Here is a 27,740-nt window from a genome sequence, read left to right on the forward strand (position 1 = left end):
AAGACCTTGCTCTGCTCCAAGGACCAGGGAGATAATCCCTCTACCAAGAAGATGTGTGAAAGCCCAACCCTCCAAGGTTTCCCCCTTAAGACAGGCTTTCTGTTGCTTTGGGGCTGGCTCCAAAGAAGGCATGTTCTCCAAAGAAGGCAAGGGAACCTCTGCTTAGGCCACTTGCATCCATGGGGCTGCCATACAGTGCTGGCTGCAAAGCTAGGAGCTGCTGTTGCATTCTGGCAGAGAAAGCAGGCCTGGGTGCTGGCTGCATCATTTTGGATCAAAGAAATCATTTTTGTTTCAAGTACCCGGCTGCGTGCAGGCAGGACTCGGGCCTTAGTCCCACTACCTTCCAATGAGATTTAAGCTCCTAAAGGCCTAAGCTACTTTAGGAAATGGAGCTGAGGCTCCTGCTTCACTGTGATGCGTCTGGGAATATTTGTCATTGCTCCTTCTCCTATGGCACAGCTGGTATTGAGAGTCTAATTCCACAGGAAAAGCCATGGAGATGTCAGCAATGAGGCAGTGCCTCTCCCCCCACCTTTGGGACTATGAGATCAACACCAGTTCTAGCATGAAAGTAGCTGTAGATCCAGCCTAGAGGGACAGACCCTTTATAAAACTCTGTCACAGTATTGAAGTGCTCCAGATAGGCAGGCTTGAGCCACAATTAACATGACCCTCCAGAAGAACCAAGCCTTACACCAGCAGCTGCAGAGAAAGGGTGTACCTTATATTGAGGTGGTCCTGGCACTGCCTGATATGGGCACTGTGCGGGTGCCCGCTCTCAATCAGGTTGCTGGCTGCCTGGTTGACCCCATCAATCTGGGAGGCAAGCGCGCTCATCTCCTGCTCCAGGATGACAAACCTGCAAGAGCACAGACACAGAGGCTTGTAGGGCAAGGTGAAGGTTGTCTAAAAACCCCACAGCAGTGCTGCAAAATGCACCCTCCCACAGCCATGTTAGTACAAGGGCTCATGGACTCTCCTAGTGCCAGCATTCACCTCCATGAAAGTTGCCATGGGCACTGCAACTGGCACTAGTCTTCTCTGTAGAATTAACTCAGCACCCTGGTACAAGTACCCAGGTTAGCCTTCTTCAAGTGCCAGACTCAAATTACTGTGCCCTCACTGATGTAACACACTCAGGCTGTGTTGCTAGGATCACTGGGGGCATGCATGTCCCACCCTTTTCTGTGCTGCAGCAAGCTGAATTGCTTTGGTTTGTTCCCAAGGAATTGTGGGAGAGCTTATCTGTCCTTGTGGGCACATGGGGTAAGGGAAGCATGGAATGTGCTGAAGCGATCAAGAATTTAGCCTTTGTCCTCCTGGAGGAATAGGTACACTATCAGGCCAAATGAAAGCAGCACCCAGGCTCCCCGACACCTCCAGGCAGGCCTGTTTTAACATACCAGGCTGCTCAGGGGAAGAATTTGAGTGAGGTAGAAGAGTGCGCAGGGACAGGACCCAGCTAAAAGCTTGACTTAACCCTTCAATGAAGACAGATCTTAAACAACTGAGTAGCACTGTTAACCACGAACAATGGTATACCATATTTACAGGCACCAAGAGGGGAGGTCTAGAAGTGTGCCTAGAACCACAGCATGCAGAGCAGGGCTCCATGGCCACTGTTGCAAGGAGGGACAGAGGAAAGAGCTGGACTGAGGTAGTACAAGCCAGGCCTCTACTCTGCAACTTTGGGAGGTTGGTCAGCAAGCCTCAACTGAACCTGGCTCTGCTACAGCCTGGGAAAGACTGAGTTGCTAACAACTGGAGAATGGACAACTATGCCCCCCAACCTCTCGGTAGCCTGAGTCTCCAGTTAGTGTCAGTGGGGAGAGTTTGGGTTTTAGGATGGGGTGAAAATGGCTATCCCTGAAGAGGAAGGGGAAGCCACCTGTGCTGCACTACATTGAGGTCTTCCATTGTGTCTGGGATTTCCATCTTCTCCAGCCACTTATCCTTCTCACTCATCCAGAGTTCACAGGCATCTGTCTCGCTGAATACCGTGTACAGATCTAGTGCATCCTGCAGCTTTTGCCTCCGTACATCGGCCAGGGACACCACCTCTGCATAGAGCACCTGGATGGCCTTTAGCCGGTCCTCAAACTCTGGGGCACCACGCAGCTCAGCCGGGAATCTCTGGGCTTGCTCGGTCAGATTATCCATGACCTTTTCGTTGTTCTTCACCTCATCCATGAGGTCCCGGTGATTCTTCACTAAGGCCTGGGTGGAGTACTCATCATGCCCCACCTCATCACTGGACACCAGGCGATAGGCATCCTCCAACCAAGCGTTCAGGTCATCCGCATCCACCTGGAACTGGAAGAAGCTCTCAGCATCCTGCAGGTTCTTCTGGCGGAAAGCTGCCAACTCCTGGAGCTGAGCCCACAGGGCCTTCACCTCCCTGATCCTGCCTCCAATCCTGGCAGTGTCAAAATGTTTCTGGGCCATCATGCTCTCTCCCTCCTGGATAGTTTGTTGCAGGCGGGCATCCAAGCCCCGCAACTCATCCTCAAAGGCCTTGTGCTTCCTCTGCAGGTTGAGGGTGCTGATCAGGTCCTTTCCATAATCCAGGGAGGAATAAATCTGCTCCTTCTCCTTGATCCAGCTCTCTGCCTCATCCAGCTCCCAGAAGCATTTCCACAAGCGCTTGGACTGCTCCAAGTGAGTCTTCCTCTGGGCAGCCAGTGCCACCAGTTCCTGAAGACAGAGCTTCAGGTGGCTGACACGATCCTGGATGATCTTGGGGTCACAAGGCTGATACCCTGCACAGGAAGCAGAGGTAGCTTTACAGTATGAAACTCGTCAAGAGCTCAGAGACAGAAAAACAAGGCTTCTCATCTAGGCCTTAATAACTATGCTGCCAACCAGGTGGCCTAACAAGGGGGCAGTGCAAAACAGAGACATCCAAATATATGCCCGCTGTTGCCCATTTATGTTGACCCCTCCACTTGCAGATGGGGATATCAGGAGCTATGGACAGGTGTTACATTTGAGCTAGGAGAAATACCTCTGTTCCAGCACAAAAACCTAGCATACAAGAATCCAAGGCTTTTTTCATGGAAGAAAACTGGCTCTTCCATGAAAAGGCAAGAAAACTTTCAACCAGGAATTCTCTCTCTGGAGAAGTTTTCTAGCACCACCCTGAATAGCTGTAACCTTCTCTCCTTCCCTCCCAAGGGGTAAGGAAGAAGGAAGGAGAGCAGTGGTTCCCCAATAGCCCATCCAGTGGGAAGCTGCTCAGACTATTCAAGCAGTGTTGGAAATTCCCTACCCCACCCCACCCCACCCCACTGATTAGACCTGGGTCACCGCAGGGCTGTGCAAGGAGCAGAGAGCATCCCCCATAGCTCAAACTATTCTGAGTGTCCCTTGGATGGGTCAAGTCCCACTGGCTCTGCCTCCTGCCCCTTGAACAGATCAGGGGTGACTCCAGTTAGGGAATTCCCTTATCACCACAAAAACCCTTGGAAGAGCTGGAGCAGTGGCAATATGAGGGGTGCAAAGGACAAGGAGGGGAGGTCCTGTTCCTTCCAGTACCCTGTAGGGTGAAGATCTGTCCTTAGTAGTTGCTCATTGGCATCTTACCCCCTTCCCCAGCAAGTGAGAGGGCAAGCTCCTCTAGGGGTGGGGCATCCAAGGAGTAGCCCCCTGACTGGAAAGCTCAACCCTGATGCATCTCTGTAGCTTTCCAGCCAGGTGACTGAAATGCCTGTACGCCACCAACCCTGACCTATTTTTTTAAGCACTATGAATTCCCTGGAAACTCTTAGCGCTGGATCTCAAATCTGTCCATAGGCATGTTCTATCCCATCTATTAGGCATCCAAGTGGACTTAGGTGCCTAAGTACAACCCTATTCCATCCTGTTTGAGGCTCTCAAACATTGCTGCTGAAGGCAGGTGGGTCCTCCTGCTCACTGCTTTGCATCACAAGTCTCATGGCTGAGATGGAATGTGACAAAAGCAAGCGTGTTCATGACTTTACAGAAAATCAAGCAGGGTGGAATAGGATCATGCAGAAAATCTCCAACAGAGCCAGGAACTGAATCCCCATCTGTTCAGTCCCAGGCTCTTTCCCCCTGTAGAATAGTAAGCTCTTTCACTGAGCTGGTTTTAAGCTGCTTTCAGCTCTGGGATCTGCATCTCAGAGGCAAGACTGGGGTAAGTCAGAGAACAGCAATAAGATGATAAGCCTTGGGGAGGAGGTAAGTTCCTTGGAAGTGACCACAATGGGCACAAAGAGGTGGCTTGGTTGCATGTAAAGCTCATCCTGCCCCATGCAGGTAGCTGGCTCTAAGAAGAGAAATGGAAATACTCATTTACACCTACCACTACTGTCAGCAAACTGAAGGGCAGCTGCACAGATGGTGTGCACCTTCTCTGCTTGGATGGCTATGTCAGCCTCTATCAGCTTGTGCTTCTGCAGCAGGTCTTCCACTTCCAGCAAGTGCTTTCCAAACTCAGGGGACAAGAGATGCACCTATGGAACAATAAAGAGACTAGATGGAATCAGACATGCCTCAGCTACTGGCCTATCCTGACAAAGGGTTTTCCCAGGTTACCAGAGGGTTTTTCCCATTATGCCTAAACCGTGAATACACTTTGTGATGAGGGCAATGGGGCAACAATGTATTTTCTGTGCAGGAGTTACCATAGTCTCAACCGCATGCTGGTGGTTTCCAGGGCTCTATGTGGGCTTCTATTGATAAGCTCAATGTGTTCTCTCAAGTACATTCTGCCTTAAGTTGACTTAAGCACCCATCTGTGACTGTTTAAGTCCCTTGAAAACAGTTAATGCCAAAGATGGGCAAGTCCTCCTGCTCACTGCTTTGCAGAACTTTGTCTTAAAGCCCAGATGATAGTTTTTGAGAGGCTTAAGCAGGGTGGAATATGGATGGTGTTACAGGTTACCTTTAAACTTAAAACGGGAGCATCCATACTTTAAAGGTGTTAAATTGTGTTAAGTACTCTCTAAGCATCTTAAAGTTATGCCACTTTGGGCAAGGGTTATCTTTCAGCTACTCTACCCAGCTCAGGTTAGGGTACCGTTAGCTTGCTTCACAGAAATAGTGACCAATTTGCAGTCATCCAGCATCCCAGGTTGCATAGCTCCCAGCCCCTCTATCCCTAACAAACTTTCCAGCCTCCCAAGCTCTACTGCCCAGGAGGTGGCATTTGCCCCAAGGATTAAAATGGAACCCAGGCCCCTGGGCTGAGGACCAGGTATACAGCCCCTTCCCCTCAGTGGGGCTAAGTCTTTGCCCCACATCTAGGCACCTTTCCCCTAGCAGAGTGAATTGGTGGAGGGAGAAGGGGGTGTGGCTTCCCTCCCCAGCCTCCTGTGTTCTTGGTGGGGGAGGGCTGCCTAGTGACAAGTGCATGGAACCTAAGAAGGCATGCTTCCCCAGGGTCCATGCTGTTCCTGCAGTTAACCCTTGGCAGTTCTGCACTGGGAACAGAGCCACCTGGCAGCAAAAGCATGCATACCTGGACTCCATGCTCTCACCACACAACCTCTGGGGCTCCATTCCCAGAGGAGAGAGAGAGTCTTGGCTCCTGGCCACGCTGCTCCATGCCAGCCCATCTAATGGCAAGTCACAGTCGTGCAGGTTATAGGCAGCATTAAACCTTAAACAGCAACTGCTCTGAAACTGTTCTAACTTTAACACTGGCTAACATTCCACAGATTTAGAATGGCTTAAAGGTAGCACCCTAAGATTGCATTTAAGTGCATAATAGGAAGAGCAGAATCTGGCCTTAAGTGTCTAATGTGAATTTATTCCACCCTATTCATGTCCTGACAAACCATTAATGAACATACTTTTGTCCAACTAAGATTAAAGATGAAGGTACACAAAGCAGCAAGAAGAAGGAAGAAGACATACTGGCCTTCTGCACTGATACTTTTCAGAGACTAAATAAGATCACACACAGGCACTGGAGTGACACTTAGACACCTAATGAGGGAATAGGACCAGGCTACTAGACATCTCTATCTTTGGAATAAGCCTGGCTTGTCTTCGAACACTGGAGGCTAGCCACCCTTCTCCTTGGTATGGGACTCTGATGAGATGCCCTGCAGCCTGATAGTGCATGGAGCTCCTGCACATCAACAATTCCATGCTCCAGGAGATCTCATCCCTTACAGTAGCCTACCAACAGCTTGTATTAGCCCCCTGGCTTCAAACTGGGTTAATGGACATCAGCAGTAGTTAATCACAGTGTTCCAAGCTAACATGCGACTCTTTAGCAGGCCTATTGGTATGGAGTGTGCCACTGGTCTGATAAAACAGTTGTGAGAGTAGTGGAATGGCTGACAGCCACCTTCTGTTTGTTTGTGCATGGAGCGTTGTGGTTCCTGATGAAGTCACACTGCACGTGTGCTCCTCTCCACTGGAAGAGGGTGAATGTACTGTTGCCTTTTCCTTCCTGCAACACTGGAACAAAGTGCAACCTATGTTCTTCCGTCTAAATTCTATGGAGGTAGCTACACAGGGCACTAGTGTTTGACTGATGTCCCTAACACAAGGGATTTCCAACATGCCATTTGTGACCACCTCTGTTCTGGAATGAGTGTACCTAGTATCTAGACTGGATTGGCATGCGCTATAGGGGGCTGGAGGCTCATGAGGGGCAGACACCCTGGTATTTAAGACTGCGGTTATGACAAGATCCATGTGAGTTTCTCCAGCCCGCTCCTTACCTTCATCTCATCCATCCAGCCAATGCTATGCAGCATCTCTTGGAAGACCTCCTGGAGAGTGAGGTTCATCTCTAGGCGCTGGCGCCGGGCACGTAGCAGCTCCAGCAGATGCTCCCAGAGTTGTAGGATATTGTCCTTCCTGGCATTGATGCGTTTGATATCATAGTAATTCTCTGCTGCCAGTTCTGCCGCCACCTCCTCAATGGCCTGCACACGCTCCTTGTAAGCAGCTGTGTCTGTCTCAATGGCTTCATGTTTCTTCTTGGCTGCTTCCACTGCTGGGAAGTCTTGGCCAAAATTATCCTGCCCAAAGCAAACATGGGCCTGGTTAGGCCTTCACTAGGACTGCAGAATGTCAGGAGACACCAAAATCCTCCAGGTGCCTCATGGGCTCTAATAGGAATGGAAGCTCTAGATCCATCTGGTGACTTTGCAAAAGCCCCAGGGTGCTGTGAATCAAGGGCCAGGAAGACCCTAACAGGAAGTGCAGGACTGCAGACCAACCCTTGTGGACCTGGGCCTGCTTGCAGGACTGGGAGCAGGGAGTGTGGTATGTGAGGAGAAAGAGGTTGAACAGGAAGCCCTGCTTGGAAAAGGGATTCAGGAGAGACGGTGTTGCTACAGAGCAGAGGGAGGCTGCTCACTAGCCCTGGTCACCCTCAGCCACAGTCATCATCCTTTACAATGGGTGGGAAGCTGGCCTGCCATGTTCCCACAGGTGACACCTGGGGCCAGAGCCAGGCATGATCCACTAGCCAAAACATTGAGGCCTGATACAGGTATGCTCCCGCAGCCTGTGCCCCCTTGCCAGAGATAGGCATACTCCTCCAACCACCCTCACCACAGCAGGTGTGCACATCCCAAGTGGGCAGCCCCCAGACAACAGACTCCTTTACCTGGGCAACCAAGCGCTGGTTCTCGCTTAGCCAGGTCTCCCGCATGGCTGCCTTGCGGTCAAAGCGCCTGGCCAATTGCTCCAGCTTCTCCTGCCGGATGAGCTCATTCCTCAGGGCCAGCTCTCGCTCATGCTCTGCCTTCTCCAGTTGCTCCCATGCCTATTCACACATAAATACACAGCAGAGATGTAAAGATATGGTCACCCTTATGTTGAGTGGGGCTAGCCAGGTACCTGCCATTATCATACAGCCTTTCACTTTAAACCCAAACCATCCTGGGAACTTGCCCATCTTGACAATGTTAGTGATGGGTAAATGTTTACAACAGACTGTTCCACCTTCTATCTGCCAGGTTAGTCAGGTTGGGCTGTTTCATTCCAGGACAGAAAAAAGAGCCACTATTTCAGTGCATTTACTTCTGACTTTTAGATTTCAATAACTATTCATTTCAGGGGTACCATGTATTATATACAATAATAATTCCCTGCAACCAGCTTGCCAAAATTTCTCTTTGGAGCTAGAAGAAGCTGTTCTTAAGGTAAGGTGGCTTTGAAGTAACCCTTTCTATTTCGAAAGGAGCATTACACTGGGGAGGATTGCAAAAATGTTGGAGGACAGGAGTGCAATTCAGAAGGATCTTGACAGATTGGAAAGCTGGGCTGGAGCTAACAGAATAAGGCTCAATGATGACAAATGTAAGGTGCTATACCTCAGGAAGAACAATCAAAAATGCAAATACAAAATGGGTGACACCTGGCTGGATGGTACCACTACAAAAAGGGATCTGGGAGTCTTAGTAGATCACAGACTGAATACAAGTCTGCAGTGTGATGTAGCTGCACAAAAGGTGAATGCACTTTTGGAATGTATCAATAGAAGCATTAGGTGCAAGACATGCAAGGTGATAGTGCCTCTCTACTCAGCACTGGTTAGGCCTCATCTAGAGTACTGTGTACAATTTGGGGCTCCACATTTTTAAAAAGGCATAGAGAAGTTACAGAGGATCCAGAGGCTGGTGAGAAGGATGATAAAGGCCTTAAAAAGTAAGTCATATGAGGTTGAAGAAAATAGGCATGTTCAGCTTGTGGAAAAGGTACTGAACAGGGGACAGCATAGCAGTCTTCAAATACTTGAAGGGCTGCATAACTAGGTCCTGCTCCAGGGGTGGCCGTGATGCTCTTATCAACTTCGCTCTTTGGGCAATTTCCCCTTCTCCTCATCTGCCATGCTTTTGTGTATTTAACTTTTAGAAAACAGGAGACTGCCCCAGGGTTCCCCAAACCTGCTTTCACACTCATGAACACTGCCTTGCTCACTGCCTTAGGGGCTAATTATGTGGGTTCCCTCCTACCCAGCATCCACGACCATGCCTCACGGATGACACACATATTAATCAAGTCATATCTGCCCCTACAGGTACAGCTCCTGACTCTGTTCGTCCTTACACCAGCCCCTCTCTGAGATATAGGCACTTTGGCCCCCTCAGTCTTTGACTGTGGCACTCCTGGCCTTCAGTCCTTCTTAGACCTTGGCCCGGCTTCCAGGCCAGTTGAGACTCATGGGCTCTCCAACCCCACCAGTCTCTAGCTGTGGCCCTTCTTGGGCTTCAGCCCTCCGAGCCCTGGCCTCTCCCAGGCCAGTGAGACCTCCAGCCCTCTGAACCTCCATTCTTTCTGGGCCTTCTGCGCTCTCGCTCTCTCGCTCGCTCTCTTGCTCTCCTCTCTCTCAGCCAGCTGCGACCTCCTTAACTCCCCTTAGTCCCTTTTACAAACCACCAGTGTTGCTTACTCCAACTCAGATGTTAACCAGGAGCCTTGCTGCCCAGCAGTTCCCCTTTCCATGACTCAGGGCTGGACTGCCTGGCTAGCTCCAGCTCCAGCTCTGGGCTTATATCCTGATAGTCCAGCCCCTGCAGGTTATCTGACTCCTAACTGCCAGCTGGCACACCTGTAAGCTCCTTCTCAGGGAGCCTGCCTTCTTTTAAAGTATCAGAAGACCCACGTCTCCTGCTACAGGCTGCTGTTAAAAGGAAGAAAAAAAACCTTTGCTTTCCTACTGAAGAGTAGGACACAGACCAATGGCCTGAATTTGCAGAAAAGTAGGTTTAGGTTGGATATCAGGAAAACATTTCTTCACCGTTAGAACAGTGAAGCAGGGGAACTGACTGCCTAAAGAAGGTGAGTGTGGACTGTCCATCACTGCAGGTGTTCAAGAAGAGGTTGGACAAGCATTTGGCCAGGGATCATCTAGACGTAGCTATGCCCATGTTCTATTATGGGTATTTCTCATGCTTCTGGGCTTTGCTGGTTCCCAGGGGGCCAGAATTTTTTCACCCTCCTTCTGCTACATGTGCTAAGGATTTTTTTAAAGCCTTCCTCAAAATCATTTGGGTGTTGGCTGCACCCAAGGTTGGGAATTTTAACTGGGGTGTGCCAATGCTCCTGCTGAAATTTAAACCAGGAGGTTCTTGGATAGAGAGCTGTATTCCTCCACTTAGGGTCACACCAATATGTGTTCAGGAAGGAATTTTACCCCATAATCAGATTGGTATGGACTGAGGGGTTTTTTTTTGCCTTCCTGTGTAGCAGGAAAGCCCTCTTCCTTAGATCTCTCAAGTGTTTTTTTAACCACCTTTGCAGCAGCAGGATGTTGGCCACCATGGTCTGCCTGCTTTATCTATGGCAGATTAGGATGTTCTGCCTTGTGGTTGTTGGGTTTGACTGTGTATTTATGCTAATGGGTTAGATCAGGGGTTGGCAATCATTTGGGCTGGAGGGCCAGTTAATGAGTTTTGGTGAGTTGTCCAGGGTTGCACACACACAAGGTCCCCACTGCCAGGTTGAGGCTGGCACTAGAGCAGCAGCATAAGCAGGAGCAGGAGCCCACCTGGGTCTGTAATATCTAATCTCTGCTCCTCCTCTCTACTCACCCAACACACTGCCTGGCTTGGCTGACACTGACAAGCAGGATTGGGGCTGAGACCCATGCTATGTTGGGGGTGGGACTATGACATTCACAGTCCCGTGGAGCCGAGCTGTGATGGAGCCTCCCCCCACACTGTGCAGACCCCAGCGAGGGGGGACCAGGCAGGCAGGGCTCTGGTCTCTGCTGGCATGGCAGGGGATGGCAAGTGGAAGCAGCCCTGCATGCCTGCCCGGCACCGTGAGGTCTGACTCCATCTCCTAAGCTCCCACAGTTTTGAGTGGGCAAGCAGGGCTGCTACCACCCAGTGTCCCTGCCAGTGAAGGCCGGAGCTGGCCACCACCTGCAGCCCACCAATTTATTCTATCCAGCCCAAGAGTCTGTGGCAGCTCCAGCTCTGGCCTCTGCTGGCACTGCAGGTTGGAGAGAGTAAACTGGCAGGCCAGATACAGTCCACAGGCCATATTGTGCTCACCCCGGGTTAGATTATGGATTTGTTTAGTATGGTTTGGAGAGAGACATCCTGCCTCATGCAAGGGTTTGGACTAGGTGACCTCTGGAGGTCCCCTCCAGCCCTACTTCTGTATGATTCTATAATTCAAAGCCCAGTTTCCCTGAACAGCGAAGAAATCAAACCAGAGTTTCCCTGCTCTCCACTGCAACTTCTTCCAACCAGCTCCATCTAAGCCAGTGGTGCTCAACCTCTAGCCCACACATCAGATCCAGCCTACTGAACTATGTCATCTGGCCTGTGGGGCTCCCCTTGACTCCAGAAATTTGGTAGCAGAAGAGTGGCAGCAGCACCAATTGCTCTGAAAGCCACAACACAGTCAACTCCATGGTTGGATACAGTGTGCAGAGTCTGGCCAGTGTGCAGCACTGTGCCAACACACTAGATCACACCTATGGACTAATCAATCCCCCATGCCAACCCTCTGTTGGATCAGGCCTTCAAACTGACCTTGTGCATAAGATCCAGCCCATGGACCAGCCCCACATCACTCATCTAGCCTGTGGGGCCAGAGAGGTTGAGCACCACTAGTCTAGCTTTAGGACCATCCTTCATGCCTGTTTGTGCAATGCTTCTGAAGCTTCTCTTCTTCCTCCAGACTACAAATATCCCCTCCTGAAAACAACAGCTAAAATGTCAGTCTGATTTCAAGGGTCAAAGACGGGGTGTCTGTTCATGTGCCTTTGCTTTGATTAGGATATTGCTATTGTTTCATAAAGGAACTGAACTGTTTCCATTCTCTTAACCAAAGGACAGCAGTTGCACCCACCAGTTTCATCCTCTCAGCAACAATCTCTGTTCAAATTACCAGTAAGATTTCATCATAATATAAAAATCAAAGCAAATTGCATCCCAAGAGTGAAGTCAAAGCACAAGATTTTCCCCATATCAAAATGAAATATTTCTTTGGTGCCAAATCAAGTACTCTGGACTTTTGTTTTATGGCAACTTGAGAAGTTTTGGCTATCTGCTATGGTGCAAAAAAAGTGTCCCCACCGCCGCCCCTACCACTACCCTTAGAATGTCACAATCCTCAGTAAAATGAAAGTTCTGGCTCAGTCTCTCAGTGGTCCTTCTCCCAAATGTGTTTTCTCTGAAATCCCCTTTTGTTTTCCTCTTATCCCATTCTCTCTCTCTCTGAACAATAAAAGGTTGCCTGCATGCAGCATGTTGGCCATGGATTCTTGAGGAGAGAGGGGTCAGACAGCCTTTATAGCTCCCTTTGCTCAGCTACCTAAGGTGGGCTTGGCTCTTTACTTTCCTCTGGTACAGGAGGCTATTTTTGAATGTTTCAGGCTAAAAGAAGTACCCTGAAATACCGCGGTGGCGTTAAGCATCCCCAAGGTCTGCAGGGTCTGTGTATCCCGGGCTGCACAGAGCCCTAACAGAGACCAGAGCCCAGGTGGTGGAAGCGATTACCCCCAGCTTGCGGGTGTGCTCCAGGAAGGGGGTTAGCCAGACGTAGGCGCCCTAGGAGATGCACCCAAAGCAGGGTTTTGGTTGGGCACAGTGAGACAGGTGGCTCAGTGTAGTAGGGCCCCCTAGTGTCCCACCATACTGGCCAATATGGCAGCAGAGAGCAGGAAAGCTGCAGTACTGCTATCCAATCTTATGTTCACCTCACATCATGAGATAAGGATGCTGCAGAAGGAACCCTCAATGAGCCTCCTCATGCTGCTCTGGCCTGCATCAGGCGGCCTTGACACACAGCACTCTTACACTAATGTAATTTACATTGGTTTTGCACAACAACATAAGTAACACTGGGATCCAGAGCAGAAGATAAGGCAAAGTTGTGAGACTAGAAATAGCCTGCTTGCTCTGAGCAAACAGTTACCCTAAGAAACCGATAACTGTGAACACATGACACTTATACTGGTGTAATTTAACCTCTGATTTTTTCCTAGATAATTCTAAATCAGATTCAGATAAGTTGCATTCACATAGGGCTTTATATCAAGTGTCCAGTTCTTTTCTTACACTGATGTAAAGGCCAATTATGCTAGTTTAAAATGGTGTGTTCTGGCACTTCATCCCTCTGCAAGACATATTAGAAGGGAAATCGTCAGATACCCTGTTGATGTCAGACACAAGCCTGCCTTCATTTGGAGTGAATACTCTTTGATTGTTGGCTCGCACTCGGGATTGGATGGTGAACAGCAGAACTTCCAGATTCCCCTTTTCCTGGAACCTGTTGGAAAGCACAGCAAAAGAGAAAGAGCTCACACCTTTCAGACCAAGCCAGCCACTTCCCCAACATCACCAGAAACTCCACAACCTCAGCAATAGGATGCCCACCACTAAAATTAGCCTGGCTGCTCAGCTGTACTGGGTTCATCTCAAAGTTTCCAAAGGAAGATTGCTAATGGAAGTGATCCAGCTCATCAACCTGCTGTCTGGGCAGGACTTTTGTACTGATCCTCCCCCTTCCCTCCTGCACTGGGGCAGTGTTGTCACCCACACATGGAAAACTGAATCACAGTGAGAATAAGAACATGGACAGATGATACAGTTACTCCACTGTAACTGGCAACAGAAAAGTGTAAAAGAATGTCACAGATGATGCAAACATCTAAACTGGGGCAAGTTAATCTAAACTGGTGAAGAATTATCCCTAAAAGAAACTGAGCAAAACTCCACCAGTGTAAGTTACCCTCGTTTAAGCGTTGTCTGTCCACCTTCATCCCAGAGCAGCTGTTGGATAAAGACAGACAGGCTATTACTGATCCCCTGCTGTCTAGTGACAAGATATAGTAATAGCTACCTACTGCACACAGGAATCCTGGGATAGCAGCACATCTGTCCACTCCTAATCCCAGTGTAAAACACATTGGTGTACAAAGCCAATCTAAATAATACCACTGTATAACCTGTCCAGGACCTTAGTAACACAGGAGGCTGTGACACAAGGGAACTCAGCCCACCCTCAACACTAGGCCATCCTTTCCTCATTCCTTATTAAAAACTGCTGGACTTCTCATGATATCACTTCCTTGTACACAGGAAACTGGCCCCACAGCTCCCTACTCCCAGCTGACACTACTAGCTACGGGTGTGTGCTAACTGTGCACTCACAGGACCATTTGATCTGTCTCTCCATCTGAGCTTTGCAGGGAGTGGAGCTTGCCTCCCCTTCCTCGGCCAGAATTCTGTGGTATGAGGACCTGGAGTTTACACACTGTCCTGCTGCTACTGTGCTGTCCCCACACCACTACTGCATCCAGGGGCAAATTTCTTGAAATCTCTGTCAAAAACTATCAGGGAGATAGACAGTGATATCTAATAGGCAGAGCACTGGCTATCCCTGGAGTCCAGCCCTAAGCAAAAACCCTCTGCCTGCTCTTTGCCTCAGTTCCTCTGTGGGGATAATGCTACAGTCTCCTGTAAAGGAGCTCTGAGATCTAGGGGTGAAAAGCTCCGCTAGAGATTATGTACCTGAATAAATGGCCCTTTCCCTGGCCCTAGGAAGGGAAGGGCATGGGGGGAGAAACAAGCATAGCATGCTACTCACTTTGGGGGTTTCTCCACAGTGCGGTAGGTACTGAAGGACTGAAGCTGCTGCTGCACGCCAGCCAGTGAATTGGAAAAATTGCGGCTGTTGAGGACCACGATAGTTTGCTCAATCCAAGCGAGTAGGTCAGAGGCCAGCCTACTGTACCGATCAATCATCCTCTCTGTCTCTATTGCATGCTCAATCACCTGGGGAGGGATGAGAAAGCAGGGAATGTGACCTCCTGTGGGACCTGTCTGCTCCTCAGAGCCACTGCATGGAGTCCAAAGGGAGAAATGCCAACCTCTTGACTCATGCCTTCCAGGCATGCCCCAGGCATGTATGCCAAGGTGAGTGGCATGCTGGTGCTCCAGAGCAGTGGGGACCATAGCTCAGTAACAAAGCAAAACCAGCATGGTGCCATGCATGAAAGTTGCTCTCTACTGTAACAGATAGCAACCCAGGTTGTACACACTCCATGAGCTGTTGCTTGAAGGCCCGAACTGGGGCAACTGGATGAGGGATGGAGCCTGTGAGAAGGATAAGTCTCTTTAAAGATTCACTGACCAGTTGCACACCCGGTCTGACCTCCTGCATAACAGTCCAGGGCAGAGACCTTTGCCCCAGGACCCCCAACTCCAACATGACCCCCTGGTTGCCTGGGAGCAAGTCTTTCAGGAAAACCCAGACATGCTGCAGAGACCTCAGCATGATGGGAAAAAACCCCCTCCACCATGACCTGACCTGGCCAGGTCATCTGGTAGGTTAACCCTCTCGAGGGCAAACTTTTCACCTTGTCCTAGATTCAGCTCCAGTTCTGGGATCTCACTCTCTTTGGCTGAGAGATCAAAGAGCTCTCTGCTTCTCTGTGCTTAAGGAGGTAGCCTCACCATGAACTTTAGGGACCTGCCTGGCTGGTTCCTCATGGATGTCTCAGACTGGCAAGCAGATCTGGGACAAATGACTCCCTATGGACATTGCTGGTCAGATCTCCAGCTGCTACGTGCTGGTCACCATCCCTGGGCTTATGGTGCAATGGCAGTTTCAACCTACCAGGCATATGGTTGTGGAGCTGGGCCAGTTTATACCAGTTAGAGACCTGGCCCATGGATTGCCATGGAGCTGCATCTGGCTTACATCTACTTAGCATCCAGCCCTATGACTCTCCTGCAGCTTTGGCTCTTTGATCCCAGCTGGGGGTCCAACCTTTAAATGCATGACTGTGCTGGTGACTTGAACAGGATGCATGTTGCACTGAGAGGATGCGTGGGAAAGGCAAGCCATGCATAGGGCTGAGGAGACAAAGCCAGTACAGGCTGCAGTGAGTTCTCCCAGTCCTGTGATGGGGTAATGCCTTACATTTCCTGCTGCATGTCCACAATGGGTATAACTGCCATCAACTGGCAACATCAGTTCCTAACACTGGAACTCCACAGGTTTCCCCACACTCAATGAGGGAAGAAAGAGGAACATGCGGCAGAGAAGGGTGTGACAGTAGACAGCAACCCTACCTTGCCAAGCCGTCTCCCTTCCACTGCTAAGACTTTCATTTTGGAGAAGTAGTGGTAAAAGGCCACCACATAGGTGATGATGGATTTCTCATCTGGGTTCTCTGTGAAAACATCTGCCAGCAAAACAGGAGAGAATGGCATTAAGGCTACTGGAGAACATACCCAGCTCCCAGGCTTGAAAGGCTCTTCTGCCCATCACTCTTGTCAGGGACAGAGACAGAAGAACCATGCTCACACAAGAAGAAGCAGGCTCACACAAGGCAAGGCCAGCAGCACAACCTATGGGAAACACACTGGAAAATACCACTTAACAGGTTTTCAAACCAATCTGTTTTTTCACAATTTTTTTTCCATTAACATGGAAAAAAAAAAGTTACTGTTGATTGAAAACTTGTGTTTTGGTAAATAAGCAATACCAAGAGTGATTTGGATAAAAATATGTCATAATAAAGAAACTTTTGGGAGAGAGCTTCACAGTTTGCATGCCATCTTTCAAAAATGTCCTTTTTCAAGAACTAGGAATAGAAGACAGGTGTCCTGAGTGCCAGCCTGGTGCCCTGTCCCCTAGGAAATGCTTCCTTTCATCTAAAATAGGAGACCACACACAGTCAGGAATACACTTTGCAAACACAATGAGGGTGCCATCTGGTTTTAAGGTAGCATTTAATATTTTGCACCAGGTTCAGCATGGTAACTCAGTGTCTGTGCATGGACAGACATACTTTAGGAAGTGGAAGGCAGGTATATCCAATGTGTAACACCTCAAGGGATCTTACCTTCTGGGTCAAGAAGAGGGGTGACGCCCAGATGCCGTTCTGCCACACTGAATGCATGCTCCAAGTTGTGCCGGGCGTTTGAATGCCTCAGGTTCTCAAAGTCTATGAGCTCAGGTCTGGTGAGGAAAAGGAACATGATGCTTTCAGAAATGACAGTGTGGGGCACTATCCAGGTCCTTGACTCACTCTCAACACTGCACCATTCCTCTGGGCCTAAGCCATGCTGTACAGAAGGGAAGTCTTGATGCAAACAACTAAGTGACTTGCCTAAGGTCACACAAGGAGTCAGTGTCAGGGAAAGGAACCCACCTCTCCCTGTCTAAGCCTAATGCTGTGCCTATTAGATCATCACAACCATTACCATGGGACATGATGAGGAGATGGCACCAGGATGGGAAGCAGATATGGCAGGCAGAAGGTAGGACTAACAATGGCTGTGGTGTCAAGAGTGGGATGGTGGATGGTGACAAGAGTGGGACAGAGGATGGTGATGTACGATGGTTTTCCATGGCTTCTCACCACTGGGCTGTTTGCAGCATGTTAAAGTGTCCACTGGACATTTCTTGGTGCTCATGGAGTCTCTTACCTGTGCTTGTGTATAAGGGCATTGAATGCTAGGCCATCCTTCCAGCTGGAGGTGAAATTGGTCACATTAACATGAGGGTAGCTGCAGAACCAAGAGGAAAACAAGGCATCACCTTACACTGCACTTCAAACAGGTGCTAGACAGGCAGGTTTAGACAAGCACCCCCAGTTTCCAGGTCACAAATCCAAAAAAACCCTAGTGAGATCAAAGGAGAATCAACAGCTGAAATGGGATATCTCGATGTGAGTATTTTCCGCATCTGCTTTTCAGTCCCTAAAGTTGCATAGGAAATAAACACTTCTTATTTTTTTAAATTCCAGGAACTTCTTGGAAACCCAAGATATGGCACATGACATGATTTTCCCCTAGAGTAATTTATCCTGATTTTTTTCTCCCAAGTAGTTTTACTCTGCAGTAAGGAACACAACAGATCAGAATGTTTTTTACACTATTTGAAATTTCTGGGTTTATCTTGTGAATCATGTAGGTGTTTGCATATGTAATTGTGCCAATATTACACAATATCCTTAAAAGGATCTCATGACATCCCAGGGTGCTGTAGCACCCCAGCTGGGAATCACTGCGCTAGACTACTGAAGACCTGTATTTCCCCCACTGGGGCCTAATCAATTGTCCACCAGGAGGAGATGCTGATCTAATTAATCAAATTAGACTGAACTATGCTAGATCTTTTAGGCCAGTATGAACTCCTCCCACATTTGCTGCTCATTCAGTCCTGGGCTGGGCACAGGCATCAGGCTTTACACTGTACCCTGCAGTCTTCATTTGGCACCACAACAGCAATGCATCCTTGGCAGAGCGTGTCTCACGGCCTTCCTGAGTCTGGACAATAATGTCTTGGATCTGAAATAAAAAGAAAAATATCCCAGTGAAATTCAAGTTTTTCTAACTGAGGATTTTTCTACCTGGACTGATGGAGACTTGGTGGGACAACACATATGACTGGGCAGTGGATATTGAGGGCTACAGACTCTATAGGAGGGACAGAAATGGCAAGAAGGGTGGGGGGGGTGGCCCTCTATGTGAAGGAGTGGTACCCCTCCCTGCGGGTTACATTTGATGGCAGGGGAAAGTCCCTTGAGACCCTCTGGGTCAAGTTACAAGGAGGCTCAGGAGAAGGGGACGTGATGGTGGGAGTCTATTACAGGCCCCCCCAACAAGAAGAGGATTATGACCTGGCATTCTACAGCTAACTGGTCAAAGCAGTCAGTACTAGACTTGATTGTCATGGGTGACTTCAATTACCCTGACATCTGTTGGGAAAATCATCCAGCCTGCTCCAGCAGACCAACCAACTTCCTGGAGACTAGAGATGACCTGTTCTTGATACAGACTGTGGAGGGGCCAACTAGGAGGAAAGCCACTCTGGACTTGATGCTGGCCAAAGAGGAAGGCGTGGTAGGTGGCCTGAAGATTGCAGGTGCTCTGGGTGCCAGCAATCATGATCTGATCAGATTCACCATCCACTGAAAGCCTGGGAACTCTACCAGCAGAACAAAAGTCCTAGACTTGAGATGGGCAGTCTTTGGTAAACTCAGAAGTCTAGTTGGAAAGCCCTTCGCAACCAGCATCTGAACAACTTGGGAGCTCAAGAAAGATGGCGCTTCCTCAAGGAGGCTATTCTTATCGCTCAAAAAGAGGCCATCTCCATGAGATCAAAAAGAGGGAGAGAGGCCAAGAGACCCTCCTGGCTCAACAGAGACATTAAGGAACATCTCAAAAAGAAAAAAGAAGCACACACCCAATGGAAAAATGATTTGGGATCCAAAGAAGAGTATGCTCATGTGGCCAGGATCTGCAGACAGAAGACAAGGAAAGCCAAGAGGTCCATGGAAATCAAGCTGGCAACTGGAATTAAATATAACAAAAAATCCTTCCATAGGTACATAGGGAGCAAGAAAAAAAAAAATCAAGCTCCACTGTGGCACCCCTACAGAACATGGAGGGGAAGCCCACACTTGACCCCCATAAAAAGGCAGAGCTCCTCAACAATTACTTTGCATCAGTATTCCTGAAACCAGGTGAGAACTGGTCACCAGACCAGGAGCACAGAGAATATGGCAATGATAGTAGTCCTCATAAAATCAGTCCCGAACAGGTGAAGATACTCTTAGATCAATTGGAGGCTTTTAAGTCAGTTGGTCCAGACAACCTCCACCTGAGAGTGCTGAAAGAGCTGGCCGAGCTCGTAGCAGTGCCTCTGGCAAGGCTGTTCGAGGAATCGTGGAACTCAGGAGTTGTCCCTAATGACTGGAAGAAGGGAAATGTGGTACCCATCTTTAAGAGAAAGAAGGACAACTCTGCCAACTATAGACTGGTCAGTCTGACTTCAGTCCTGGGGAAGATCTTTGAAAAAATTTTCAAGGAGGACATCACCCATAAGCTCACATCTGGTGGGGTACTGAGAAGCAGTCAGCATGGCTTTGTAGAGGGGAGGCCACGCCTAACAAACCTGGTGTCCTTTTATGATCAGGTAACTAACCACCTGGACACAGGACAGGAGGTGGACGTTGTCTACCTAGATTTCAGCAAGGCCTTTGATACTGCTTCCCATGAAATCCTCTCAGTTAAGCTGGAGAATTCTGGCCTAGACCAGGCTACAGTGAGGTGGGTTGGGAACTGGCTCAGCAGCTAATCCCAACAAGTCTTAATTCATAGATTCATAGATTCATAATTGATGGGGTGACCTCATCCTGGAACGCCGTCTCTAATGGTATACCCCAAGGATCAGTGCTTGACCCTGTGCTCTTTAATATCTTTATTAATGACTTGGACAAGGGAGTGAAAAGTGCAATAATTAAGTCTGCAGACGATACCAAACTGTGGGGACAAGAGGGCACATCAGAGGACAGGTCAAGGATTCAGGATGACCTTGACAGGCTGGTCCTATGGGCTAAACATAACCAGATGAGGTGTGACAGGGACAAATGCCGGGTCCTTCATCTGGGTAGGAAAACCCCCCACCATATCTATATGATGGGTTGTGGTCTACTGGCTAGCACTGCGTCTGAAAGGGACCTAGAGTTGACAATTGACCAGAAGATGAATACGAGCCACCAGTGTGACGAAGACACCAACAGAGCAAATAGAACTCTGGTGTGCATCAGCAGGTGTGCCGCTGACAGATCCAGAAGGGTACTCCTCCCCCTCTATTTGGCATTGGTGAGGCCACAGCTGGAGTACTGCGTCAAGTTCCGGGCACCACACTTCAAGAAGGATGTGGACAAGCTCAAAAGGGTGCAGAGAAGGGCCATCTGCATGACCAAGGGCCTTGGGGACAGGTCCTATGAAGAGACACTTCAGAATCTGGGACTGGTCAGCCTGAGCAAAAGAAGGCTGAGAGGCAACTTGATAGCCACCTACAAATATGTCAAGGGAGAACACCAGGACCTAGGTGAACAACTTTTCAGAAAAGCCCCCCACCGAGAAGCCGTGGACCAATGGACACAAGCCAGTTGAGGAAAAGTTTCGGCTGGACATAAGGAAAAACTTATTTTCCATATGGGTAACTAGAATCTGGAACACACTTCCAGCAGAGCTGGTGCAGTTGCCATCTCTGGCAGTCTTTAAGAGGAGGCTGTACAAATACTTTGTTGAGCTCATTTGAACCCAATTACCTCCTGCCCTTGGCAGGGGACTAGACTTGATGATCTTATTGGTCCCTTCTGGTCCTTCTTTCTATGATTCTGTCGTGGGAGCTGACTGGGCTCGCACTGCTAAGATATCTGTGCACAAGAGCTGAACAAAACTGGCTTTTCCAGCACCTTGGCAATAGCAGAATAAATGTGGAAAACCTGATTTGGTTTGGAGAGAAAACAACAGCTGGTTTGACTGCAGTACTGCAGAGAAGGACCTGAAGATTACAGTAGACCATAAGCTGAATATGAGCCAACAGCATGCTGGATTGTATTAACAGGAATGTCACTTCAAAAGAAAAAAAAAAAAAAAATCAATTCTTGCACTCTACTCAACACTGATGGAGCCTCACTTGGACTACTGTGTCCTGTTTTGGGCCCCACGCTTCAAGAAAGATATGGATAGTTTGGAAAGAAGCCAGTGCAGAGCAACTAAATTGATTAGGGGATTAGGAAGCATGATTTATGAGGAAAGGCTAAGAGAACTATGATTATTTATTCTGGAGAAGAGAAAAATGAGGGGAGATTGCATAACAATCTTCAAATACCTGAAGGGCAATTATAGAGAGGATGGAGTTAGACCATTTTCTAGGGCTGCAGGGGACAGACCTAGGAACAAAGACTTCAAGCTACAGTAGAAGTTTAGGGTGGAGATTAGGAGGAACTTTCTAACTATGAGGGTGGTCAAGCATTGAAACAGCCTATCTAGAAAAGTTGTAAAGTCTTCAGCCCTGGAAATTTTCAAGAGCAAGTCAGACTGACACTTGACTAGGAATGACCCTACCTTGAGCAAGGGGCTGAACCAGATTACTTTGTCAGGTCCCTTTCAGCCCTACTTTGCCTTGATCCTGTAAACATTTTTAAAAACAATGGTGAAAAATTTTTAAAAAGGGGTTTTGTGTTGGGTCAAGCAGAACATGTTATTTCAGTAAAATAAAAGGTTTTATTCTCAATTTGAAGCCTTATCATTTTTTTTTAAAAATGTTTCAAATTTGCTTTGAAAATGTCAAAGCTGGATATTTCAACTGTGTTTCGGTTGTTTGGGTTTTTTTATTTAAACATTTGGCAAAATGGACATGTAATTATGAAAAGTTTTGGTGTTGCTAAGTCTGCTTTTTGGCTAATAAAACATCAATGTATTTACCCTTACACCACCTCTGAAAAGGCAAAAAATAACTGTCAGAAAGACAAGCCTGGGCGTGACAATGCTAAGCTTTCATCCACCTGCACATTATGGGCTCCTATACAAGTGCAGGGAGGCTGCTCTGACACACTGTAATTACAGTGCATTGGAGCAGACTCAATTAATTGAGTCTGCTGGAGCGTGGTAATTACCATGCTCCAGCAGACTCCAGTGTCACATGTATCAGCATCCCCATGCTGAAAAATGGAGGCTGGGTGCTTTAAACTAAAACTCATTTGATGAGCTTGAGTTCAAAGCGCCCTGCTGCCATTTTTCAACACTGGGATGCTGACACATATGACATTCTGGGTGCTTTTAATTAGCATGGCTCTTGGAGCTGAGCAAATTAAAGTCTCACCACTACCCACAGTAAAATACTATGCAGTAAAATATGCCTTCCCAAAAGCACGACTACATGTGCACCCTGTTGGGGGCAAATCTGGGTGCTCCCAATAGGAATAGCCTGGTACAAAGCTGCTCCTGTCCTTCTCTACCCCCACTGCAGCAGCCAGGGGGAGTTCCATGCTCCCCCAGGATGTTAGTCCAGGGGCTGGCAGGGTTCATGGGCCTGGTCCCAATGCACATGGGGCCAAAAATGCTCTGCCCGCTGCAGTGAAAGCTGTCTCCTGGCTCCATGCATATTGGGAGGGGTTCTGATGTGCACTGGACTGGAAGACAGCTGCTGCAGCTAAAGCCGGCAGAGCTCTTCCACTGCATGCACTGCCAGCCAGCCCAGTGCCCAGCAAGGGGCTGGCCAGGAGCTATCCCACTAAGCGGGAAACAGTGTGCCCTAGTCCCAGCACTGCTTAGCTTCTAGCTTCTGTGGGAAACCTGGAGCCACACAGCACAAGGACAGAGGGGGATAAAGAGAGAGACCTGATCCCAGCTCTAATCAGCTCCTGGAGAGAGCCAGGAGCTGAGCAGTACTGGGACGAGGCCCCCTGCTAGTGTGGCTGACTGGGAGCAAATTTGCTTCTGGTCAGTGTCTACAGGAGCACTACTGCACAGTAACTACTGTGCAGTTAATTTAGTACCTGTATTTACAACTGTCTAACTGCACAGTGACTAATATATGGTGCAGTAGTTGCTGCTCACGGTTACATGGCGAAGCCTTCCTGCACAGTAGATTAGTTTACTGCACAGTAGTCTATCTTGTGTAGATGTGCACCTTTAGAAGAAAAAATGCCTGATTTCCAGCTTGATGCAACATTTTGTTTTGAAATGTAAGTGGTAATAGACAAATTGCAATGAAAATGGGTAGGAAATGATTAGGTCTCACCTAGAGCATTATCTGCAGTTCTGGGCTCCACAGTTTAAGAATGTAGAGAAGCTGGGGAGGATAGAGAAGTGAGCAACAGAAATGATAAGGAGGTTGAAAGATAAGCCATATGAAGAAAGGCTGAGAGGACTGGGTACATTTAGCTCAAAGAAAAAGGGATCACGGGGGTGGTGAGGGACCTGATAGTAGTCTTCAGATATCTGAATGGCTGCAACAAAGAAGAAAGAGAACAAATTTTCTTCTTTGCTGCAGAGGGCAGGACACAAAGCAACGTCTTTAAATTGCAGAGAAGTAGATTTAGATTTGATCACGGGAAGTACTTCCAGACTATTAGAACACCAAGGTCACGCAATAGACTGCCCAGGGAAGTTATAGTGGTTTTCAAGAAGAGGCTGGATAAGCATTGATCAGGGATGATTCAAGAGTGGCATTTCCTGAATTTGGACCAACCCCAGGTGTCTATGTATGACTTTAGGGGATGAAAACAAAAGAAAACATTTCAAAATTATAAAAACAAAAATGTTTTGATTAGGAAAGAAGAAAACATTTTTAAATTCTCAACTTTTGGGCCCAGTTCAAGACAAGAAGAATTTCACAAATCTCCCAAGTGTCTGTAGGACAAAGACACCATTGTCCTACTCATTCCTCTTGCTCCTCTGTCTACACCTTGCCCTTGTTTGTGGGGTAGCTAGGGCTTTCTTTCTTCTATGTAATTGGGGAGCCAGCTCAGGGGATAGGATGCTTCCAGGTAGTGCCAGGACACTACCTGGAAGCGGAGGATAATGGTCCAGATGAGGCCCAGGACCAGGCGGTGATTGCCGTCAACGATGTCGTGGGAACCCATGTTCTCCAGGTGCACGCGCTGCTCCTTAAGGAACTGCAGGGCTTTGTCCACATTCTCCAGGCAGTGAATGCGCATCCTCCCCTTGGTAGGCTTGGGCTGCAGAGCAACCACAGAGCAGGTCAGACCTGGAACATGCCCTCCCTACCCTGCTGCCTAACACCTGCTGACACCTAGCTCCCACTGTGGAAGGAGAAATCCCAACCCCTCGGAGTCCACACAGCACCTGTGCTGTCCCGGCCCACAATCCACAGCCCAAGATGTTCCTCTTCCTAACCATGCCGAGCGGCATGCCTGACGTCACTTCTGACATCGCACTGTGCAGCACCTAGAATGATGGTGTCCCCAGCTGCCTGGGACATGCAGGCCCCTGACACACTTTACATCTATTGAGCAATTAACTGTTTAACTACATAATAAATTTAGACATGCTACGCATGGAAAGTAATTACTGCACAATAAAAATGGCCAACGAGCTTCAATGTTGTTTGAAAAAATGTAGAACGCTTTTGTAGCTAGTTTCTATTGAGCTTCAGTTTGAATGTATGGCTCTAACAAACTCTGCTGTAACCCAAACAGCTCATCATGATTACCTTTGGGAACAGCAAGATGACCTACAAGTTGCCTCCCACTGCTCAGCTACCCACCCTTCATCCTACTGGGTGAACTTCCAGTGCTGCCTCCCCATTCCTAGCCTTTCCCACTTAGGCTGCACCCTGCCTCCCCTCACCAAACCATGTGGAGCTTCCATATTTTTTAATGATCAGTTTTTGCCCTGATCCACAGAAGGTTTTCACAATCCTCTGACCTGAGAAATGCTGCTCCCTGCTACCCTGTCCCTACAAAGCAGCACTATGGCAGGCATGGGGAGAAGGTCCTGGAGGGCACAGAGTCATCTTATCAGCTTGCTTTCACTCACCCTTTTATAATGTGGAAAAAGGGGTCAAGAAGGGTTCCTCTGCCTACTCCTCTGTGATATCACAGTCTAGAATAGGGGTTGGCAACCTATGGCCCAGCCCACAAAGACACTAGATCTGGTATGTAAAGGCCTGATCTGATGGAATGGAGGGCCCTCAGCAAGCATGTGCCACTTCATTGCACAACTGAATCCACCAGTCCCTACTATGGCTGGCAACAGTAATCAGTGGTATTCGGAGAAAAGGAGAAGGTTGGGGCTTTAGGCAGCAGGGCCTAAGGCTGTGGCCATGGGGAGCAGACAAGAGTCCCCTTCAGCTGACAGGGAAGCCAGGGAGTTAATGCATCCACTTCTCCACGCCCAGCTCCACCCCCACACTGTAGTCACTGCCTTTCTCACCCCTGAATTCACTACTGCCCATTGCTACTGATGACAGGACTCAGCAGCACTCAGTGACAAAGGGCCAGCGTAGTGGGGCATGAGAGGGTTCTTACTCGCAGTGGCTGCTGCATTAATCGCCTGACTGCCCCCACACAACAATGGCATCTCCCAGAGGGAGGAAGGCAGGTGGCTGAGGTTGACGAGGGGCCCAGGACTACTGGAATGTGAGACCCTGTAGGCACATCTACATATGTGATTAATGCACACAAATAAACTCCAGAGCTTATTGCTCCAGAGTTTCTTCATGCACAACAGTGCACATGTAGATGCTGCCCTGGCTGCCTGGGGCACAGGGTGCTTCAACACAGGGCTAACTGGCAGGTAGCCCCTGCGTCGAGACACCCTGCACCCCAGGCAGCCGCTGAGCAGCAAATGGAGATGGAGGGAGCATGTCCTTCTCTACCCCCCCCTTCTGCTCCCTCCATCTCCATGTGTTGCCGAGCAGCTGCTTGGGGTGCAGGGTGCCTCAGAGCAGGGGCTGCCTGCCGGCTAGCCTTACACTGAGAAACCCTCTGCCCCAGCCAGTGAGGGCACTGTCTACATATGCTCTGTTGCAAACAAAACAACTCCGCAGAAGACAGTACTTGTATTTTACAAGACTACCCTGCTGTGGAGTTTATTAGTTTCATGCACCCTATGAGGGTGCATGTATAGACACCAAGACATTTACTGTGCGATTAATTAGTCACCTGTGCAGTAAGTGTCTTGTGTAGATGCGCCCTGTAGGTGGCACACTGGGGTGATCAGGTTGGGTGAAAATGCCCAGTGTGGGGGATTGGCAGCCCAAGACAGAGGCCAAGTCGCAAGCAGCAGCCTGCCATTGGTAAAAGTTTATCAAGCCCAGAGGAATGGCAGAGCCCAGTGTATCTTAGAGCAGCCTTCAGGGAACAAAACAATGAGGTAGAACAAAGGGCTCTGCGGCTACCTTCCTACACTGCCAAAGCCATCCGAGAACAGAGAAACTGGAGTGGGGCAGTTGGGAAGTCATCTCGTTCTGCAGGCAAGATGCAGCCCTGGAAGGGGACTTCCCTGGGCATTCTCAACTCTGATAGGACATTTCTCCTGGCAGCAGTGCCAGACTCCCTACAGGCATCCACAAGATAGAGCCAGCCTGGTTGGTGAGCAGTGCCAGCTCACATATCCCCTCACAGGTAGATGAACACACTTGTTCTTAGCCTTCCTATGGGGAAGCTGACAGAAGCCAGCTGGGCCATGGGTTTTGCATAGCCAACACCACTCCCTCCTCTCAAGGGTGCCAGGGAACATTATGCCCCTCCAACCTGGATTCTTGGCCAGGCCCAAGGCTCCCTCCCTGCCTGCCTTCTGCTACCTATCAGGCTCTCAAAAACATTCCCAGAGAGAACAGGGGGCACATACCAGCAATTCTCCTGAGAGCACTTCCAAGAGCTTGATCAGCATCCGCCCATCTCGGAGGTCCATGTAGAGATCAGAAATGCGGCATGTCATGCGAGCCAGGTGCGAGTTCACCCATTTTGTGAAGGTTTTCTTTTGTACAGCTTCCCGCTCATCTGAAACATGAGGAAGGCACCAGGTCACAAAACAGCAGATACTGGGACAGCAAGCAGGAACATGGTCCCAGGGATGTAGGCCCTATGTCAAAGGATGGCCCTATTCTGGAAAGCCCCTGGGTAAGTGCTGAACCTTAGGCATCTAAGCCAAGACATTTCTCATATGCCTCACTGCTTCCCTGAATTGGGACTATCTGGTACTCAACTGCTGCCCCAGTCTGTCAGCAGGCTCTGGCAATAGGCAGTGTGGCTTAGTGGGGCTAGCACTCAGGAAACCTGGGTTCTACTCCTAGCTCTACCTCTACACTGTTAGGAGGCCCTGGACCAGCTCATGCCACAGTTTCCCCAAAAGCAGAACTGCAGTAAGATCCTTGGGCCCCTTTGTAAAGCACCTTAAGATCCAGAGATGACAGAAGTAAGGCTTCAATATTGTTATTAATGCTTAAACCTCAGGAGTGGAATCCTGGCTCCCCTGAATCAGGTCAGTGGGGAGAGGACCTTC

The 27,740-nt window shown here is 48.9% G+C and overlaps 1 protein-coding gene across 5 annotated transcripts in view; it reads right to left on the reverse strand.

Annotated features, from left to right (window-relative positions):
- The window catches only part of SPTB (spectrin beta, erythrocytic), a 135,503-nt gene that overhangs the window by 67,024 nt on the left and 40,739 nt on the right, over positions 1-27,740 (reverse strand). For all 5 annotated transcript variants that reach the window (XM_059722418.1, XM_059722417.1, XM_059722416.1 and 2 more), the window contains exons 3-15: positions 27,087-27,238; positions 24,278-24,451; positions 18,166-18,257; positions 17,394-17,474; positions 16,808-16,923; positions 16,032-16,144; positions 14,542-14,729; positions 13,104-13,221; positions 7,598-7,756; positions 6,702-7,004; positions 4,328-4,478; positions 1,892-2,762; positions 725-862 (exon numbers count right to left, since the gene is read on the reverse strand). In XM_059722418.1, the coding sequence (XP_059578401.1) occupies positions 725-862; positions 1,892-2,762; positions 4,328-4,478; positions 6,702-7,004; positions 7,598-7,756; positions 13,104-13,221; positions 14,542-14,729; positions 16,032-16,144; positions 16,808-16,923; positions 17,394-17,474; positions 18,166-18,257; positions 24,278-24,451; positions 27,087-27,238 (2,656 nt within the window). The remainder of the gene's footprint in view (positions 1-724; positions 863-1,891; positions 2,763-4,327; positions 4,479-6,701; positions 7,005-7,597; positions 7,757-13,103; positions 13,222-14,541; positions 14,730-16,031; positions 16,145-16,807; positions 16,924-17,393; positions 17,475-18,165; positions 18,258-24,277; positions 24,452-27,086; positions 27,239-27,740) is intronic.

Source organism: Alligator mississippiensis, chromosome 2 (assembly GCF_030867095.1).
Source record: "Alligator mississippiensis isolate rAllMis1 chromosome 2, rAllMis1, whole genome shotgun sequence".
Classification (NCBI taxonomy): Eukaryota; Metazoa; Chordata; order Crocodylia; family Alligatoridae; genus Alligator; species Alligator mississippiensis.